The sequence below is a fragment of the Chanodichthys erythropterus genome, chromosome 5, assembly GCF_024489055.1.
Source record: "Chanodichthys erythropterus isolate Z2021 chromosome 5, ASM2448905v1, whole genome shotgun sequence".
Taxonomy (NCBI): Eukaryota; Metazoa; Chordata; class Actinopteri; order Cypriniformes; family Xenocyprididae; genus Chanodichthys; species Chanodichthys erythropterus.
In genome coordinates this window covers 5,065,695-5,086,971 of record NC_090225.1, presented here as the reverse complement: position 1 = coordinate 5,086,971, position 21,277 = coordinate 5,065,695, and the positions used below count along the sequence as shown (strand labels likewise).

The 21,277-nt window shown below is 36.5% G+C and overlaps 1 protein-coding gene across 1 annotated transcript; it reads right to left on the bottom strand.

Annotated features, from left to right (window-relative positions):
- Positions 1 to 776: 776 nt before the first annotated feature.
- sufu (suppressor of fused homolog (Drosophila)) lies at positions 777 to 18,619 on the bottom strand. The gene is made up of 13 exons (XM_067385084.1): positions 18,248 to 18,619; positions 17,858 to 17,992; positions 14,841 to 14,977; positions 13,472 to 13,614; positions 13,146 to 13,231; positions 12,645 to 12,717; positions 11,074 to 11,230; positions 10,838 to 10,940; positions 5,183 to 5,221; positions 3,203 to 3,337; positions 2,616 to 2,754; positions 1,042 to 1,110; positions 777 to 947 (listed from the first exon to the last, which is right to left on the bottom strand). The coding sequence occupies exons 1-13, from the start codon at positions 18,397 to 18,399 to the stop codon at positions 858 to 860; spliced, it is 1,458 nt and encodes a 485-aa protein (XP_067241185.1). The 5' UTR covers positions 18,400 to 18,619; the 3' UTR covers positions 777 to 857.
- Positions 18,620 to 21,277: the final 2,658 nt, after the last annotated feature.

The following is a 21,277-nucleotide window of genomic DNA, read 5'->3' as shown; positions in this document are numbered from 1 at the left end:
GTACACTCTAATTAAATTCATATTTTAAAAAGCACTAATAGAGGTTCTTTTTTACACTTTGACCTATATTATTCAGCACATATCCCAAAAATTACAAATGCACATTCTAGAAAACAGATTGCCGTTCAGGAACCAGTTAGTTTTCTTCCCTAAAAAGAGACTTGGAATGCAATCATAAAGTCAAAGGAAAAGTAAAATAGTTAATAAAATAAAACAAAGATCAGGGAACTAATTAATGCTTCTTAACTTTCCATTAGACGTGCTTTAAAAACACCCGTACTGTACAGGCTTTGGTATTGTGTAGGTGAACTGACTAACCACCCATTGTTTGACAACTAAATGAAGACCTTTAGATCATCAACCATAAATAGGCACTAACGTATTTTATATGTAAATTGAGTACAACCAGATACTCAGGCTTAACAGTATTTTTTACATAAACATGGTTAAAAAAAGGCCTTTTCCTTAGTATGCTTTCCTTCACATTACAAGCAGGATTTAGAGGAGCAGATTTTCTCTCAAAATGACACTTCAGTCCATTCCAAGGTGAATAAAGGCACCAGTGCTAAATATTCAACAAGAAATATAACGTGTCTTTTGAAACAGAAAAACAATCGCTATTTTTTAAGCTTCCTTAAGAGTGAATAGGTAGACCAATACAAAGACAAGTGGTATAATGGACAATACAAAATGTTGAACATTTACAATGCTCTCTGGGAAAGGGGAAAGCATCTGAATGTCTGTTTCCTTCAGTCATCTATAGGCACATGTGTCTGAAAAAAAAAAAAAAAAAAAAAAAGAGTTTGGCTCCTTTCTGGAGATGTGGGTTTGTAATCAGGGACAGCGAGCTCCCAGTCTTATTGCAGTGGGCTGTCAAACACAGTGTCGGGCAGGACAGAGATCTTGAGCTTCTTATCGGGCCAGCTGTACTCCTTCGGCAGCTTAGACTGGGTGAGGAGAAAAGAGATATACAGTGTGTTAAAATATTAAAAAGTTTACAAAACCACAGTGAAATCACTTGAAGTGTGGGTAGAACCTTACCATTTCACGGGTGCTCAAATCCTGAATGTCAGCTAGCATCTGCTCTACAAACTCCTCAGTAAGTAATATCTAAAATAAGGAGATCAAAACAAGGTCATACATAAGTAACAACACTGAAATTTAAAGGGGACCTATTATGCCATTTTCAAACCATTGATATTTTTTGAATAGAATAACTTTTCATGCCTCTAAGTTTTTTTCACTCTTTTTTTATAATTGTCATAAATCAGAAGCAGTCTCTTCAAATGAGCCGATTCAGATTCTCCCCATGCTGATGTAATCGTAGGGAGAAGCCCCGCCCATAGACACAGCCCTGAGTGACAAACGGAGTCTGCTATTTCTGTATCCTCATTGTGGCAGCGGGAGTTGTACAATATCTGCGCCAAAGAGGCATTATAAGTGTTGTGTTTTGGGATGTACCAATGTACATAAGAGTCTCCATAGACTCCCGTCATCTGAGTCACCGAGGACATTGTGGTTAAATTTAATTTTTGAAGGAAATGTCCCAAAAAAAGTTTTTGCTAAGCATATTGGGTCAATACCAATGCTTAGTGTGCAAACTTCAGATCCAGTCAAAGTAAGTATCACATGTCATATGTTGTGGGTCCTTCCAAATTGCCTTTCTGAAAGAGCTTGTTGGCACTCTGCATGGTGAATGTTGCTAAAGCTAACTTTGTCTGTGCCTTTTTTCAATGATGCTGTCCTCACGTACTATCAGAATTATTATAAAATACGAGTTTCCTAGTTAAAATTAGCACAAACGCCCTTTGAAATCTCCCACTTGAATGCGACAAACTCATAATCACGACTTAATAAGTGGGAGTTATGACATTTCTGATGGCACGTGAAGGCACCAGGACACCAGAGCTATGTTGTTATTTTTATCTTGCCAAGCTCACCGTCTGCGTAATTGATAAACATGCATTTATTATGCACAGTACAGTCAGGTGACTGACTTTTCATTTTCAGTGCGTGAGATTGTCCTACTTTGTTGCTCTTTAAGCTCCAACCTCTTCTTGAAAGGGGGCAGGGAGCAGCAGCTCATTTGCATTTAAAGGGACATTTTTGCTCACCCCCAAAAAGGTTTGAGCAATTTTTACAATTTTAACATGCTATAAAAAATTATCTGTGGGGTATTTTGAGCTGAAACTTCACATACATACTGAAGTTTGGGGACATCAGACTAATTTAACATCTTGTAAAAAAGGGGCATAATAGGGCTTTGATTGGTCGGCTGGACCAGTGTATTGTGATTGGTCAACTGCTTTGAGCGTGTTTGGGAAATGTCCTGCTGCTTACCATAATCACAAGTTTCAACACACTACTAACCAACTCGACCAGGCCTCGCCTCTTTTTTTCTTTGCACATGCCTTGGCAGGAATGATTTAAATGAGGGATATTCTGATGTGTTTGTTCCCTGAAGAAAACTCAAGACTACAATGGAATTTGTGCTTTGTAACTTTGCAGACATTTTCTTTCTGAAACAGCGACATTACACACTAAAGGAAGTTGAAAATGATAAAAAGCATAATAGGGCCCCTTAAAGGGATGTAATAATAATGCGTGTCTGCTACCTGTAGCCATGGTCCATGTGCAGCATACGGATGCTCTTCTGTGGCAAAAGCCCCTTCCACCCCAGTGGATACAAAGGTGATTGCTGTATCTCCGTTAATGCTTTTATATGTGAAATGTCGGCCATGAAGCAGCCGACCTCTACAAGCAAAGGTTAAAAAGAAAAGAAGTGAATGAATCATTTACATAGACATTGATAAGTGTCGTATCTCTTAAAGCAAGCGGGAAATATCAAAGGCTAAAACTATAAGCAACCTGATGTTCACTTTCTCCCTGCTCACATTTGGACTTTAAACAAAGACTTCTCTGTAAGCCTCATCTCTGTTTCTGTCCAAACAAGGAGATTACATAAAACTCATATCCCACTCTTTTAGTGCCAGCAAAATCAGAGCTGTTAGCAATTCAGTGAGTTGGGTTGGTTTGTAAAACTGTAATATATTGGTAATATGAACAAAGCACAAATCAGCACACCAGTAGTGTGTACTTTTATTTTTCATTTCTGATTGAATTCACAACCCCTGGCCCCTCATAAAGTTATAAAAATCAGAAAATATAAAGCAAATGAAGCTTCATACAGTCTATGTTCTACCTGAGGCACAGTGGGAGAAGGGTCCCAGACTCCTGGTTGAACTTCAGGTGCACGCTTTCCAGCTGTCGTGTTCGCACCAGCTCGTGAGGGACAATAGCAGCCGAGCTCTCGCTCTCCAGACTGTCTTTGCGACTCCTGAGATATAGAGGATGAGATAATATAAATAAGGACAAAACTGAATGAGGGTGACAAATAGAGCTGCACGATTAATCGTTAAAAGATTGCGATCTTGATTCCAACATCCGCATGATCTTATTCCTAAATGCCAACAAATGACAACAAAATCACAGTGGAACATTCAGATCTGCGTTGGAGCTGCCGCTGAGCCAAAGAGTGCAGTTGTCATGTATAGGTATGAAACGGCTACACAGTCTTTTCAACCACACAGTATCATTATTTCTGTGTTACAAATATTCAAATTATCACAGAAGTACTGAGATGAAAGTTTATAGTATGGATATAAACAGTGATGTCTACGGTAGCAAATCACTTTTGAAAGTAACGTTTCAAGTTAATAAAGATTGTGTCAATTACATCGTTACACCAGTAGGTGGCGAAAAGCAACTGTTAAATTTGTCTGTTGTATTTGTCAATGAATCATTCATTCAAATGATTTGTTCAAAAATGCTGAGTCATCCATTAATGAAATTAAGTATTTATGAGTCATTGAAACATTAATTCAAACTGATATTTTAAAAATAATTCATTCAAATTAGGCCTAACTAAACATTTTTAATGTTTAAAGGGATAGTTCACCCAAAAATGAAAATTTGATGTTTATCTGCTTACCCCCAGCGCATCCAAGATGTAGGTGACTTCGTGAGGTCTGATCGCGCTCTGACAGCAGCAGTGATGTCTCGCTCTCATTTAAGTATATGCACGAGACATCACTGCCGCTGTCAGAGTGCGATCAGACCTCACGAATCGAGTGATGAATGCCGTTGGACATAGTGGTGTATTAGAGGTAAAAAAAAAAATGATATAAATACTGTTCGGTTTATCACACAAACCGATCGTTTCGTGTCTTAGGACATCAATGTGTCATCACGAGCCGCAGGGTTTAATTTGGACTTGTCTATGCAAGTTTTATTTACTCTTATAGTAGAAGTTCCCATCCACTAGCATTATTTGACTGACAGACGGTAACGGTTGGAGTTAAAAATCATCATTTGTGTTCTACTGAAGAAACAAAGTCACCTACATCTTGGATGCCCTGGGGGTAAGCAGATAAACATCAAATTTTCATTTTTGGGTGAACTATCCCTTTAAATTAAGACTTCAGCAATTAACATTTTGTCAGAACCTCTAGTAAATTACACGTTATTTTGTTTGTTTGTTCAGAATCGTGAGAGAATCAATCAGTTTGAAAAAAAAAAAAAAAAAATCATGGTTCTCAAATTATCCAGAATTGTGCAGCTCTAGCGACAGACTAACAAATCCATTTGTGATCATTTGTATGGTTGTATCCAATTTGTATGGTTGGACAATTAAGGCACAATCAAACCGTATAAATGTCATTGCATTAGTATAATGAAATATCAAACCTCAATAGACAACTGCAAACAAATAATGCTAGAGCTTTTCAGAGTGAACTTCAATAACTTGGGATTTATTTTAAATATTTTGTGTGTCTTAAGGTAATTTACAATTTCACACAGGTGTCCTAAAAGAGTGACCACGATCCACTAACGTTTAACAACCAGAAACTGTCCAAATACTGATACTACAATGATATTCATACATTTGTAGCTTAAGTGTCCAAATACATTTTGAGACAGCTGTAAATGAGAAAAAACAAAACAAAAAAAAAAAAAACAGAAATATTGCAGTGCAGAGCTTTGTGTTTCCTCATTGTTCTAACAAAAGTAACTTGTAGACACTGTACTGAACACCCATTTTCAAAGTGGAATAAAGAAGAACTGTCTCCATAGCCCATTTGCTGAAGAAATAGTTTCAGTTTCACTCGTAATTGGCTCTTACCTTGATATCTGCTGGGTCTGGAAATGTCCAACTGATTGTCTATGGAGAAATTAGGGGCAGATTTGTACCACAGCGAAGTGAAAGAATGCATGTACCACTACTGCCAAATGGCAAATCAATCTTATTCTTTTCAACAGCTACTTAGAGCAGAAAAAGTCAACTCTTCCCTCTTTTAACAGGTTTCAAGAGCTCATTTAAATGAATCTACATATTTGAACTTTGGTAATTCAGTTGCTACTCTAAGGCAACTGAAGGAAGTGCAGAAAACAAGTTGATCAACTTATTACATAAATCACATAGGAACTGTTTAACAACTGACAAATTCATGACACTTTAAGGTAGGGTAGGCAAATTAAGAGAGGCTAGCAATAGCAAGCTAGCTTTGAAATCATAAGATCACACCCCCACCCTTCAGAGTGCTATCCAAAGCCAAGCCTCCTTCAAAACACATGAACGTGCACAGCCAGAGCAGAGTCTGCAAAGTGTCACGAGAGACAGTGTTAAATTACTTCATGTCTCAAAGCACGTAACATTACAATAGTAATGAATGTAAACAACTTAAAGAGCGCTGACTTGTACCACCTGACTGCTGCAAATTAATTTCAGCACTGATAATGTTGCCACTGAAATGCATTAACCCGAGTCTGAGGACGTGAACAGCTCCGGGTAGAATGTCACGAGTTGCCATCTCGTAATTGTGGTTACGATGGAGTAAAAGCAGCATAAGCTTATTGTTTTGGTTCCGGAGGAACTGTAAAAGGCGGCTGCTGTTTGTTTGCGGTGCTTGGCGACTGTCTGTCTACAACTCTGCACAGAGCCTCATGAAACGCTCTGATGACGTGATGTCTGTGCGAGCAGGGTGCACAGAGGTACGTAAATACATACGTTGACAGGCATGTAGGACATCCTACTATTGCATTCGGACTGAATGCAATGATTGGAAAAACATTTTCTGGTCCTGAGACTTCCATAGAAGATATATGTACATGTTTAATTATTCAGACCACTTTTATTATTGATTGCTATAAGGATGTGAAGAGAGTTTCAATCAGTATAACAAAAAGTGTTTATGAAAAACAATACCTACCCTACCTTTAAGTGTTCTTGAAAGTTTGTTGGTTAAATTACCATAATGATAACTGACTGCTTTATTAAGGATGCAAAACAAACAAATAAATTATATTATATATAAAAATGTAATATACAGGAATCAAGTGATTTTAATTAAAGGATTAGTTAACTTTCAAATGAAAATTACCCCAAGCTTTACTCACCCTCAAGCCATCCTAGGTGTATATGACTTTCTTCTTTCTGATGAACACAGTCGGAGATATATTAATAAATATCCTGATGCACCTAAGCTTTATAAAGGCAGTGAACGGGACCAACGAGTATGAAGCTGAAGAAATTGAATCCATCCATCATAAACGTACTCCACATGGCTCCGGGGGGTTAATAAAGGCCTTCTGAAGCGAAGTGATGCATATTTGTAAGAAAAATATACATATTTAACAAATTATAAAGTAAAATACCTAGCTTCCTCCAGACACCAGCTAGACACGTCGCGCCAGTTACGCTTTTTTCGTAATTTGAATACGGAAGGCATAGGATGTAGCGTAAGCGTTTTTTTAACAGGGAAGCTACAGAGTTGAATACGGAAGGCGCTCTGGCGGAAGCTAGATATTTTACTTCATAACTTCTTAAATATGGATATTTTTCTAACACAAACACATCGCTTCAGTTCAGAAGGTTCAGCTGAGCTTCATACCCGTTGGTTCCGTTCACTGCCACTATAAAGCTTGGTTATAAAGCATTATAATATTTTTTAATATAACTCTGATTGTGTTCATCAGAAAGAAAAAGACATATACACTTAGGATGGCTTGAGGACTAGTAAAGCTTGGGGTAATTTTCATTTTAAAGTAAACCAATCCTTTAGGTCTGGTTCTGTTAATGGTTCTTTATCTTGCATTCTTCCACCAGTGTGAACAGAACATCATACTAAAATACTGAAAAATAATGAAATACTGACAGTGTTCCCTGTAGTATTATTATTCACTGCAACACAGCTACCAAATCTTATTAGTGGGAATTTTTTGCTGAATCAAAATATGTATGAATCAGTTGGAGGGGATAATGAATTAATTACTTACTGAACTGCAAGATATTTCCCATTATTTTCGACATGTCCAACTTGAAATTCAACTACAACTTGATCACAAGTATTAAAAGAATAGTTAATGAAACTGGAATCGCTAAGAGGAATCTGATCCAGAATTGTTAAATTCTTAATGATTCCCATCTCATTCATGCAGAAGCTGAAAACCTATTTCTCTCTATGAGGAAAATATATACATAAGTGATTCTTGTAATTGTTACGCTTTTTATTAGGAAACTGTCATTACTTTGATACAAAATCCACCTTCAGTTTCTCGATCCGCAGAGTCCAAACTATCTTCAAGCTTTATACTGACAAATACTGCTCAAAGTAATAGTGTCAGGATGCCATTATCTAGGTAGACAGAATCACTACTAGTACATACACTGCGTTCCAAATTATTTTGCAAGTGACATATCAGTAAGATTTCAGTAGAATAAACATTTAGATTTTAGTTTTTCTGAGAAAATGTTTGTTTGTTTATTTATCCATGTCTTTTTAGATAACTGGTATCAATCTCAGACAAAATAATTTGTCAGATCTATGGAAACCCTACTTAGAGGTTGTTCCACATTATTAAGCAAGTCATAGTTCTCATGCAATATGGAGAAGAAGAAAGATCTTTCTGAAGATGAAAAGCATGAAATGGTGCAATGTTGTGCAAAAGGCATGAAAACAACTAATATTGTGTGAAACCGAATGGAGATTATCAAATTATCATAAGATTTTTGAGTGATTTAGCGCACAGCAGAACTCGGTCAGATAAAGGCTTATTAATGAAAGTTCATGTCAAAAAAAAAAAATTGTATTAAAAGGGCAGCTATAAAAAAAAAAGCCAGTGTTGAGCAGCAAACAGGTATTTGAAGCTGCTGGTGCCTCTGGAGTCTCAAGAAGCTCTCCATGCAGGCTGGCAGTTATGCGTAAAGATGCATTTTAGACACCACTAACCAAACCTCACCAAGAGAAACATTAACAGTGGGTTTTCATGCCTTTTGCACAACATTGGACCATTTCATGCTTTTCATCTTTAGAAAGATCTTTCTTCCTCCCCATATTACATGAGTACTGTGACTTGCCTAATAATGTGGAACAACCTCTAAGTAGGGTTTCCATAGACCTGGCAAATTATTTTGTCTGAGATTGATACCAGTTATCTAAAAAGACATGGATAAATAAACAAACAAACATTTTCTCAGAAAAACTAAAATCTAAATGTTTATTCTACTGAAATCTTACTGATATGTCACTTGCATAATAATTTGGAACGCAGTGTATATGGGTGAAAAACTTTTCTATAGAATGTATGCAAAAATTCAAGGGAGCACGATATGCTTGAAGTCAGCATTATGTTTTCCTCTCATCATGATTATTTGGAGTAGGCAACACAACCTACTACAGCAGGCAGTCAGGCTGAGCTTCAGGCCCAGGATGTATGTTTGAATCTCTGGCTGGGCTATGAGCAAAACAAGGGGGTGCAGACAACAGGATAGTGAGATTAACCCTGACAAACCATGCACGGAGATGATCTGGATTGCACAGCGTTTAATGAGATGAGGATGGAAGTGCTTACAACAGTCACCTCAGCTAACTTCAACCATCGTGGTCTTAATAACAAAGTAGTATGCGCTAAATTGTTGATTTGTCACAAAGTTAAAAATTATTATAGCAGTATAGTATAATACAGACCCGATTTAAAAGCACATTTGTGCTGCCAGACTATTGGCACCTGAAGCTAATTTCCTGAGCAAGTAACATTATGCTGTACAATAGCAAACCAGCTGGCAAGAGTCAGCACTCATGAGGACAAAGATTGAAGGGACAGGCTGTGTCTGAAAAATACCTGCAGGTAATTATCCAAATACTGGACAGGCATCTGAACTGCTGTCAAACCAATAGTGATTTTGAGATATATATATAGCGGTTAAGCTGAACGAACCAACCAAATCTCATGAAATTCATTCCTTTAACTCCTTTAAAACTGCAGGCCTGTTTAAAAGCCATTTTTAACTGTGCACCAAATAGGGGTGGGCGGCATGACTAAAATCTTATATAACAGCACTGTATCATGTAACAATATATATGATGATCAGAGTTGTCTCATTGCTCTTTTGCAGTATATATTGGTTGTTAATTTGTATCTTTTAAGTGTAGTTAAGTAAAATTTATAGATTTATGGATTATGGATAGTAGGGGTTAAACGGATCATAGTTGATTTGTGAGCCCTATGGACTAGGTCCCACGGTTCGGCACGCATGTGATTCGTTGTTTAATTGCAAAGTTTAACCATCATAGAGTTAAAGTTTATCATTTGCATGTGTTTTTTCTGACAATTTAAACATTCAAGCCATTTTAAATCATTCAAGTACAAAAAGAGGCAAAAGAGAACTCAATTCGGTACTCGCACGCTGTTATTTTTGTGCACACACATCCAGAGAGGCGCGTTTCAGATACCGCATGAACACCGAATTGATTCCTCTTTCGGGTCTCCTTGCACTTGAACACACACATACGTTCAAAATACCCATCTAGGCAAGCATTCCTCAGTTGTCTTATGTGAACATAAACAGTTGAGAAAGAAATCGGATATCTCACTATATTGGATCCGTGCATTCGATTTCAAGGGATAGTACACCCAAAAATGAAAATTCTCTCATCATTTACTCACCCTCAAGTTGTTCCAAACCTATATGAATTTCTGTCTTCCGTTGAACACAAAAGAAGATATTTTGAAGAATGTCAGTAACCAAACAGTTGATGGGCCCAACTGACTTCCATAGTATTTTTTTCCAGACTATGGAAGTCAATGCGGCCCATCAACTATTTGGTTACCCGTATTCTTCAAAATATCTTCTTCCGTGTTCAGCAGAACAAAGAAATTAATATTTAGAGCGGTTTTGTTCATGCATCAACTGAAAAGAACAGACTAAAAGACTGATCTTGGGATTTAAGAATCAATATTAGTTCATCAAAATGACTGATTGAAATCAAGAATCAATATTGTCAGACCAGCCCTAATAATTTACATGTCTCCGCAATCATGCGCACAACACAAATGTGTGTGATTGGTTAGAATGCTCAACCACTGCACTATAATGCGATGGCAGTAGACCTACATGAACTGATACTCACTTTTCATGATTCACAGCACCCATAATCATTATCTCGATCATTTATGTGATTAATTGTGCAGCCCTGTGTGCTATAAACAAAATAGAAAAATCTCTAACTGGCGACACACTTTTCACACCACATATGTACAGTCACATCACCTAACCCTTGCACATCTTTTTTTCCTCTCTTATCCACAAACCATAAAGATGCCATCTAGTCCTGAACAGGTGGCATAACAAACCAAAGCAGTTTGGTGTCCTAAAACAAACTCCTCAACCTGCTACTTCCAGAATTAAGGTCACAGCACTGCGTAAACCATACATCTGCTTGACCAGTGTAATCACGCAGTCCTGAAGCTCTGATTGTCATGAAAGGGCAGGACTTACTGTGGCCGGTCGTGACTGTGTCTCTGACTGCTGATGGGAGGAAGGACAGACTTGCTGTTAATCTCCAGTCCTTTTCTCAGGGCTTCTCTAATTTGTTCAGTGTCTGAATGAACAACACACGTTTACTTGACACAACGATATAGTAAGTTGAGGCAATACAACATCTCTGAAGCATACAGGGTTCGGTGTCTTGTTTTTAAATTGGTCACTCTGCGCTTGTCCTTTGCACTCCTCACCTTTGTCGGACAGCCTGCGTGGCTGTGACCCAATGCAAATGCTCCTGCTGTCGTCCTCATCCTCGGGAGGTCGGCTCAAGTCATCCCAGGCACACTTGGCACTGACACCGCTCAGGTTAGAGCCGTCCGTCTCTATGCCCTTATCCACACGTTCCTGCTTGGAATGAGCAATCAACACACGCACAAATCAGCAGGGGAGCGGTACGGCTGGACATGTGTCCGTCTCGGTGCAGAGAGCGAGAGGGCAGAGGACTAACAGCAGGTGGAGGTGTTGAGTTTAACAGCCACAGACTTAATTACACACCACCTTTTCCCATGCTGCATCAATCCTGAAGCATAACAGTATGCGTTTTATCAGATGACCTTAATCACCAGGAATGATAGTCATTCATTACTTGAGAGAGGTAAAATGTGGGAAAAAAAGAGAGCAGTAAAAAATATTCAAATGGAAATGACAATTTTAGCTTCGATAAACTTTACTAAGTAAATTATCTAAAAAGTCTACATTGTTAACAAGGCCTTTAATTTTAAGGAATAATTCAGAGAAAAATTAGCAATCGCACCAATTTTAAAATTCTAGATGATACAGATAAGCACATCATTATTTCATATTATGGTCAATAATCAACAAATGGCTGATATTAAAATTCTAAACTATTTCATATAAATAAATTAAGAATAAATCACTAAGTAACAAACAGTAATATTAAACATAAAAAAGTGAATTTAGCCATCACAACATTATAATGAACAATATGAAAAATGGATGTTCATTTTAATATCTGGTAAAGATCACATTTAAAATTGTTATCAAATTATTAGTGTTTATAAAGATTAATTTTAAGTCAGTGTTAGATGACAGAAACTACAATTTAAAATGAATACTTTATTCAGGAAGGATGCATTAAATTGATCAAAAGTGTCACTAAAGACATTTATAATGTTACAAAAGATTTCAATATCCAATAAATGCTGTTCTTTTGAACTTTGTATTCATCAAAGAATCCTGAACAACAAAAACATTACGGTTTTTAAAATATTAAGTAGCACAACTGATAATAATATGAAATGTTTCTTGACAGAAAATCAGCATATTAGAATGATTTCTGAAGGAAGGATCATGTGACTATTGGAGTATAGTACTGATGCTGAAAATTCAGCTTCGGAATAAAATATGTTAAAGTATATTATTATTTTACTCAACTTATGATCGTATTAATGCCTTTGTGACAACAACAGACTTCTTTCAAACCCCCCCCCCCAAAAAAAATTATAAAAATATAATATAATATAATATAATATAATATAATATAATATAATATAATATAATATAATATAATATAATATAATATAATATAATATAATATAATATAATACACACACACACACATTTTATATCCTGGCGCACCAGGACCAGAATTGAGAACCACTGCTAAAGAGGAACATGTACATTCTATAATCTCCTTAATGTGTTCCACAGAAAAAATAACAAGCATTTTATAAACATTAGGATGAATAAATAACAGCATTTTCTCTAGTGGGTGAACCATGCACACTACAGAAAACCTTACTTGCAAGTGTGGATCAATGTCAAATATGGTTTCCCCTCTTCTCATGTCAGTGATTAACCATGGACCCCCAGCACTGCAAACAAAACAACAAAAGAGACAAAGAACATTTCAGAATTAATGAAAAATAAGAACAGCACAAAGCATCTCAGAACAAATGAAAGCTCCTGACCCACTTACTAAAGAGTTACAGCATTCAAAGTACAGTGCTCTTATCTACAATGCCCACAATGCCTCAATGCCAAGAGTGGAAAAGAAACGGCATTAAGTAACACGACAAACTTATTCTCACATTTGCTTGAAGGTAAAGGTACAGACATACAAATTCACCCATCTACAAATGCTTTTCAACAAGAAGAGAGAGACAAAGTAATTCATCAAGGGAATTCATTTAGTTTCTCAGCTGTTTAAATCAGTCCTGCAGTTTCTTTAACACAGTTTTCCCACCAATTGAGCATGAGTGTGTCCTTGGCCTGTCTCGTGTCTGGCTGTGGAATTACTCACATGTGCACTCCTCTCAGCAGGTCCAGAATGCCTTGACCATTCCACTGCTGCGCTGCCTGCAGCTCCTCTGTGCAAACACCCACAATCTGATGAGCACAGAAGGAAAAACTTAATTTACACTGATCTCAAGGAGATATATGCATAGGAAGACAAGGTTAATGAATGTAGCACACAAAACTGAACCTAGACAGCTATATGAACATATCCTGAACCAATCTCAAGGGCTAAAGAAGAAAAAAAAATAAATAGGGAAACTAAATTACTGAGGAAATTACATTAGCTACAGTCAGCAATCTTGTTGAAACTGCTGGCATGTTGTGCCTGACCTGAAGGAAGCTGACGTGACCAAAGGGGGTCTGCACTGGCTGCATCTGCGGATCCTCCGTGAGAAGCATATGTTGGATTCTAGACTCGCTGTTGTCCAACGGACTGTGCCACGAAATGTGATCGCCGCTACAGAAAGTGTTTTCTGTTACAGAAAAAACATCTTGTCTAATTTGGTTTGCAAACTTTCAAGAGAGTAATATGTCAAAGTTTATTTTAGTTTGATGACTATTTTTAATATAGTGTGTGGTGATGATTGCAGTGCCATATGACATCCAGCTCCACCTCTCAGCTGTCATGGGTGGAGCTCTGTGGATATAATGGGTGGAGGTATATGGTTATGGGTAGGGTTAGGGTGTGGTTGGACATTCTAGCTCCACCCATTATACACAGAATACATCCAGAGAGGGGGAACTGGATATCACGCTCCACCCATTGGCTCTACAGTGAACAGCCTCACCCGTTATAGTAACATATAGATGCAACCAAACTTTATTCCAAGGTTTTATTTCAAGCTTGCAAATATCACTCAAGATTGATTATTACAACTTTGAGACAGTATTGGTGTAGACAAAGACAAAGGCTGAGAAATGAAAAACTAAATTATGGCTGTTTTGGCAAAATAAATGACTAATGACTAACATTAGGGGAGCCCATTTAGATCAATTATATTAAATGTTTTTAAAGGGTTAGTTTGCCCAAAAATGAAAATTCTGTTATCACTTATAATACATTCACCCTTACGTCATTCTAACCCCTCAAGTCTTTCACTCAACTTTTGGAGCACAAATGGATATTTTTAATGAAATCTGTGAGATTTCTGTCGCTACACTGAAAATCTATTCACCCAAAACTTTGATGTTTCAAAACGCTGATAAAGAGATTGTAAAAGAAATCCAAATGAATTAAACGGTCAAGGAAGTGTGGTTGAGCTTTTGTTTACCATAATTTAGTTCTCCATGAATGTTTGCTGATCAGTGTTTATATGTGAATTAAAATATAAATTAAATCTGTTCATCACATAAAGATCATACAAAACATGTGCCTTCAGAAGACTTGGATTAAACAATGGATGTATCATATGGAGTTTTAAATGAATAGACTTTCGAAGACAGAAAGCTCTCAGATTTCATTAAATACATCTTCATTTGTGTTTCAAAGACGAACAAAAGTTTTATGGGCTTGGAACAACATAAAGGGAGTAAATGACAGAATTACATTTTTGGTGAACTAACCTTTTTAAATCAGTTAAACCTGAAAACAACATGAAAACCACAGCTCCTAAACTGTTTTGCAGTTACATAAGAAATGCTTCCATGAATTGTAAAACTTTAGACTCCAATCGCTTCAAATGGAGTGTAGGTACAGTACCTGATTGAAACACATATCGAGCCAGGCCTTGCATGAGCTCAGCTGGCCAGGTAGGGGGTGCCGTCTCTCCTGCTTCTCTCTTCAGGCGAAATGTGAGCTCAAAACCAAAACCACTTGGGCCCTCTTGACCTGTGAATCTATAAAAAAGCAAAATACAGCTGTAACTCAAGCACGATCAACACACCTCTTCACGAATGACTAAACATCAGACTTTTTCAGTAGCTAAAGGATCATTCAGTGTCAGTTCAACCAAATCTCAAAAGCTTCCCCGGCTTAAGTTTTTGATTTTGCTGAAGGGTTAGTTCACCCAAAAAATTATGGGTCATTAATTACTCACCCTCATGCCGTTCCACACCAATAAGAACTTTGTTCATCTTCGGAACACAAATTAAGATTTTTTTTTATCCCCCATAGAAAGTAATGTAATTCCAAAGCCGCCTTTTTAAGAAAAAAAATAAGATGTTCTTAAGTTTCTCAGATATTTTTCAAAGATTTTTTCAAGAATTGTACTTAGGAACGTTCTTCCAAACTTCTTAGAATTTATCTTAGGAATTTTTTTTAATTCTTTCTTAAGAAGATTTTGTGAATCGGGCCTCTGGTTCTTAAACTTTTCTTTTGGTATCCATATTTTTAAGGCTCTATATAGGGTTAAATCCCAGAGATGTTGGGATCGCAATGTGACTTCAAGAGTAAATTATACATATTTTCAGGCGTCAAAAACCAAATTTGGGTCACTTTGCATACAGCTGATGCCTTTTTTTTTTTTCAAAGAGGATCAACTGAAGAACAAATAATTAGTAGAAAGTAGAAATGCATCAAAACAATTGCATAGAACATACCTGTCTGTGCACCATAAATATTCTTTTTCCAAAGTTTGTATGCCTGTAACTAAAAAAGTATTAAAGATATCTTAATATGATTTGAGATTCTGGTTCTTAAACTTTTCATTTGAAATCTTCATTTTCAAGGTCCCATATGGTTCAATCCCATAGATATGGGATCTCAATGCAGCTCCATGTTTTGTTTTTACCCAATTTAACCCATTTTCAATGGTTGAAAACCAAATATGTGTCAATTTTCATACAGCTGATACTTATTGTATTTAAAGGGTAATGTCTGAAGAATAAATGTTGAAACCAGAATATTTTTCTATCAAATACAACTGCATACAACATACCTCCCTGACTGCCAAAAATACACTGAAATTGCTCAATTGAGGCATATTAACTTGCTCTCAGGTTTATCTATATTTGAATCAGTTTCAGAGATATTTAGAAGATGGGATTTTGTTCATTTTAACAGCTTCTGAAGATACCAAGAGTTGAAATAACGCAGTATCATAACTACGTTACCACATTGACATCCCTTTATCTCTGGGATTGAACCATATAGGTCCTTAAAAATGAGGATTCCAAAAGAAAAATTTCATAATATTAAGATATATAAGGAATATTAAGATATCTTTAATACTTTTTGAGCAACATACATGCAAACTTTGGGGAAACAAATGTTGTACTCAAAGAGGTATTTCGTATACAAATGTTTTGACAGAGGGAAACAAGATAAAATATTATTTGTTCTTCAGACATTCTTCTTTAAACGCATTAGGCTAAGTATCAGCTGTCTGAAAAGTTACCCACATTTTGGTTTGACCATTGAAAAATGGGTAAAATTCAATAAAAATGTCTATAAAAATCATAAAGGGCCTTAAAAATGAAGATTACAAAAAAAAAGATTACTAAGAAAGATAATCTATTAAGATTTCTTTAATACTTTACAGACATGCAAACTTCAGGAAAAAAAAAAAAATCATCACAAGTTTTGCATATAATGCAACAATGATTGCTAATGTCAACAGATTTGACTAACAGACCTGCCAATCTCTGTGTACAAATAAAATAATGATTCTGCCATCTTTCTAAAGTCATTTTTACCTCCCTCACATTAGGCTCCAAAACTCAGGTGAAAATTGACATTTTCACCTCGCTCTACAAAATACTGGATTCCTCAGTAAATAAAAAATTCATCCATGACATTTAATATTTTGGCTTTCTTTCATTTATGTATTTCTTTCACTAGAAGAAAAATAATCAAAATCAATGTTTTTAGCCAGGGACCTCTGGTTGAGTTGACATAGAATGACCCTGAAACATTAAAGGGTTAGTTCACCCAAAAATGAAAATAATGTCATTAATTACTCACCCTCATGCCGTTCCACACCCGTAAGACCTTCGTTAATCTTCGGAACACAAATTAAGATATTTTAGTTGAAATCCGATGGCTCCGTGAGCCTCCATAGGGAGCAATGACATTTCCTCTCTCAAGATCCATAAAGGTACTAAAAACATATTTAAATCAGTTCATGTGAGTACAGTGGTTCAATATTAATATTATAAAGCGACTAGAATATTTTTGGTGCGCCAAAAAAACAAAATAACGATGTCCGATTTCAAAACACTGCTTCAGGAAGCTTCGGAGTGTTATGAATCAGCGTGTCGAATCATGATTTGGATCATGTGTCAAACCGCCAAACTGCTAAAATCATGTGACTCTGGCGCTCCGAACCGCAGATTCGATACACAGATTCAGTGTAAGCTTCCTGAAGCAGTGTTTTGAAATCGGCCATCACTGAATAAGTCGTTATTTTGTTTTTTTTGGCGCACCAAAAATATTCTCGTCGCTTTATAATATTAATATTGAACCACTGTACTCACATGAACTGATTTAAATATGTTTTTAGTACATTAATGGATCTTGAGAGAGGAAATGAAATTGCTGGCTATGGAGGCCTCACTGAGCCATCGGATTTCATCAAAAATATCTTAATTTGTTTTCCGAAGATGAACAAAGGTCTTACAGCATGAGGGTGAGTAATAAATGACATTATTTTCATTTTTGGGTGAACTACCCCTTTAACTAAATACATCAGCTAAATATGAACATAATTGCTGATCTGCTGTAACAACATTATCATGTCATGAAACAGTTGTAAACATCATATAATCTGTCATTCTTACTCATGAACTCTGTTGTCCCCATACAAGTCACTGAGACCCAGGCTGACATAGTGCCAATGCTCCGGTACATCTTGTCCAGGACATCCCATGTTTCTGTACATACTAATGTAATCCAGAGGATCTGGACCCCCTAACCTGAAAAAAAGGATTATGAGAGGAAAGAGTGAGACATTGAAAAGAAAAAGTCTACTTGAAAGTTAGTTATTTGCCTATTAGTGATACTTATCCTGACTGAAACGTGCTTATTATTGAAACGTGTTTATGTTTGTATAAAGATCATAATTTAAAGTTAAAACTATTCTTCAAGCAAAAAAAATTTTTTGGTTTAGTTGATTTTTATGTGTGCGTTTCAAGCAACAACACAAAACTGGAATGTTTCATGCGTCTCACCAATACTTCACAATGGCTGTGACTTGCAGCGGGTTCGCCTGATCGGGATACAGGCGCCTGCATTCCCCATAAATGGCCTGCAATCCCGGGGGAAAGAGCGAGGCGAGGCCGAGGTGCGCTGCTGCTCCGCTGCTAGGCCGCATCTCATCCATCCCCACACGGCCGCACCAAACTGTGAAAAAAAAGTTGTCGAAAAGCAAGAAAATGGGGTATTCTTTTCAACTTCCGATTCAAAAAGACGACTCGTAACACTTTTCCTCCTCTGTTTATCTCCTGTTGCAGTTTTTCCTCTGTGGTTTGATGTCCAGAAAGGGGGCGTGACCAACACTTTGACTGACGCTTGATTAAACCAATCAGAACAGCCGTTAGAAAGACGCGACATGAGAGCCACGATGCGTTTGGACATTTAAAGACGAATTTGCCTATTTTTATGTATTATTATGGAATATAATTGTTAATATTTATTAATATATTATATTTTCCAATTCATTACATTTTATAACATCCTGTAAACATTCCAATAAACAAACAAATAATATATTAATTTCTAAATTATAATTATATGATTTCATTAGATATTTTACATTTGTTATATGTACTATTTATTGCTAATGCCTAAATTTGTTTGTTAATCTCATTGTTTAACTACTATATGTACTTTCCAAAGTGGGAACAAGTTTAGTGCCACCTGCTGGACATACTATTTACTGCACATGCGCCTGCACTGAATCACCTGATACTGCAGCTTATGTTATACAATATATATTATTTCAGACGAAATATGTAAAATACTTTTAGTATACAGTACAGTCCAATGTTTGGAACCACTAAGATTTTTAATTTTTTTAAAAGAAGTTTTGTCTGTTCACCAAGGCTACATTTATTTAATTAAAAATACAGTAAAAACAGTAATATTGTGAAATATTATTACAATTTAAAATAACTGTTTTCTATTTGAATATATTTCAAAAAGTAATTTATTCCTGTGATGCAAAGCTGAATTTTCAGCATCATTACTCCAGTCTTCAGTGTCACATGATCCTTCAGAAATCATTCTAATATGCTGATCTGCTGCTCAAGAAACATTTAATGTGTACAGTTGTACAAAATATTTGTGTACAATATTTTTTTCAGGATTATTTAATGAATAGAAAGTTCAAAAGAACAGTGTTTATCTGAAATCTAATCTTTTATAACATTATAAATGTCTTTACTGCCACTTTTGATTGATTTAATGCATCCTTGCTGAATAAAAGTTTTCATTTCTTTAATTTCTTTTCAAAAAAATAAAAAAGAAAATTCTTACTGACCCCAAACTTTTGAACGGTAGTGTATAATGTTACAGAAGCTTTGTATTTCAGATAAATGCTGTTCTTTTGAACTTTCTCTTCATCAAGGAATCCTGAAAAAAAAAGTACACAACTGTTTTCAACATTGAAAATAATCATAAACAGGGGCGGTTTCTTCATTAGGGCAATAAGGCAACGCACCACCAAAGTGAGAAAGGGACGAATTTTTCAATCACATCAACCAAAGTTACGCTAGCTGTCACTGCTAGGCTGTTTGTTCTGCTTCTAGATATAGTCCAATCAGCATCGAGTCACGCTCTGTGGAGTACCGCTTCTTTTTGGGCAATTTCAGTCTGGCCGAGATTTGCCCCGACTACTCCCATAGACTTCCATTCAAAGAACTTTTTTTTCGAACTGCAGGCACTGCAATGCAATCTCTATGGGTTCCGGGAGGGCTCGCACTAACGTGCTTTCGTCATCATACGTATATGGAGTCAAATTAATGCCTTAAAGTTTTGCACAAAAATAAAGTTTTGCAAAACACAAAAAAGAATTGAGCTATAAAAAAATGTTTTGCAAACAAAAATAAAGAATTGCAAAGGAAAATAAAATATTGAGCGGAAAAAAAATAAGTTTTGCAAACAAAAATAATAAATTGCAAAATAAAATAAAGTAGTGCAAAAATAAAAATATAATCAATTACAAAAATCAATGACAGCTGTAATGCTATTTTATCTTTGCCACATAATTTTCATGCTCAAACCTACAAAATCATTTGTAACGCTCATTTTATTCTGCGTTTCAGTCAAGCGTGCGCTCACGATACCGGTTTTCTTTTGCGCTGCACTGTTCTGTGCGGATCTCTTTATGGCACTGGTTTGACGTGGGGGTGGAATCAAGAAACGGGGGCACGCCCCCGCGAAATACATTGGAAGGGAACGTAATCGGCGACAGGTGAAATAATTCTTTGACATGGTGAAAAATAATGCATGGTTTGTTTTTGTTGGTTTGTTTAGCATATGTTGTCACCGATTACGACCCCCTCCAATGCATTTCTTATAGTAATATGACCCGTTGCGCTCTGTCTCACTGCCTGTATCCACTTTTGTGTCCTTAAACATTCGTTTTTTGGGGTCGACTGCTTATAAAAACGTATTTCTGTTTTTTTTTAGCTTGTTAGCTGTACACCTTGTCACGTAGCAGCTTTTAGGCATTGTTCTGTTTATTGTAATGAGTCAGAAAAGACAAGAAGGCAGCCTCACGCAATACAAAGTCAATGGAGACTGTTGGATTGTTTTTCCCCCGGTGGGCGTGGTTTCCAGATTATAATAAATGCGCTCTGTCTCTATGCTTGATCTGATCTGGCCTGGGTAGCGTTTCCCAAAAGCATCGTAAGCCTAAGTTGATCGTAGCTCCACTGGTTTCCAAAAGCTTATGATGCTTTTGGGAAACGCTGCCCTGTTCTGTTGCGATCTGCGTCTCCTGCCGATGACGTGTTTCGCGGGGGCGTGCCCCCGTTTCTTGACTCCACCCCCACGTCAAACCAGTGCCATAAAGAGATCCGCGCAGAAAAGTGCAGCGCAAAAGAAAACCGGTATCGTGAGCGCACGCTTGACTGAAACGCAGAATAAAATGAGCGTTGCAAATGATTTTGTAGGTTTGAGCATGAAAAATATGTGGCAAAGATAAAATAGGATTACAGCTGTCATTGATTTTTGTAATTGATTATATTTTTATTTTT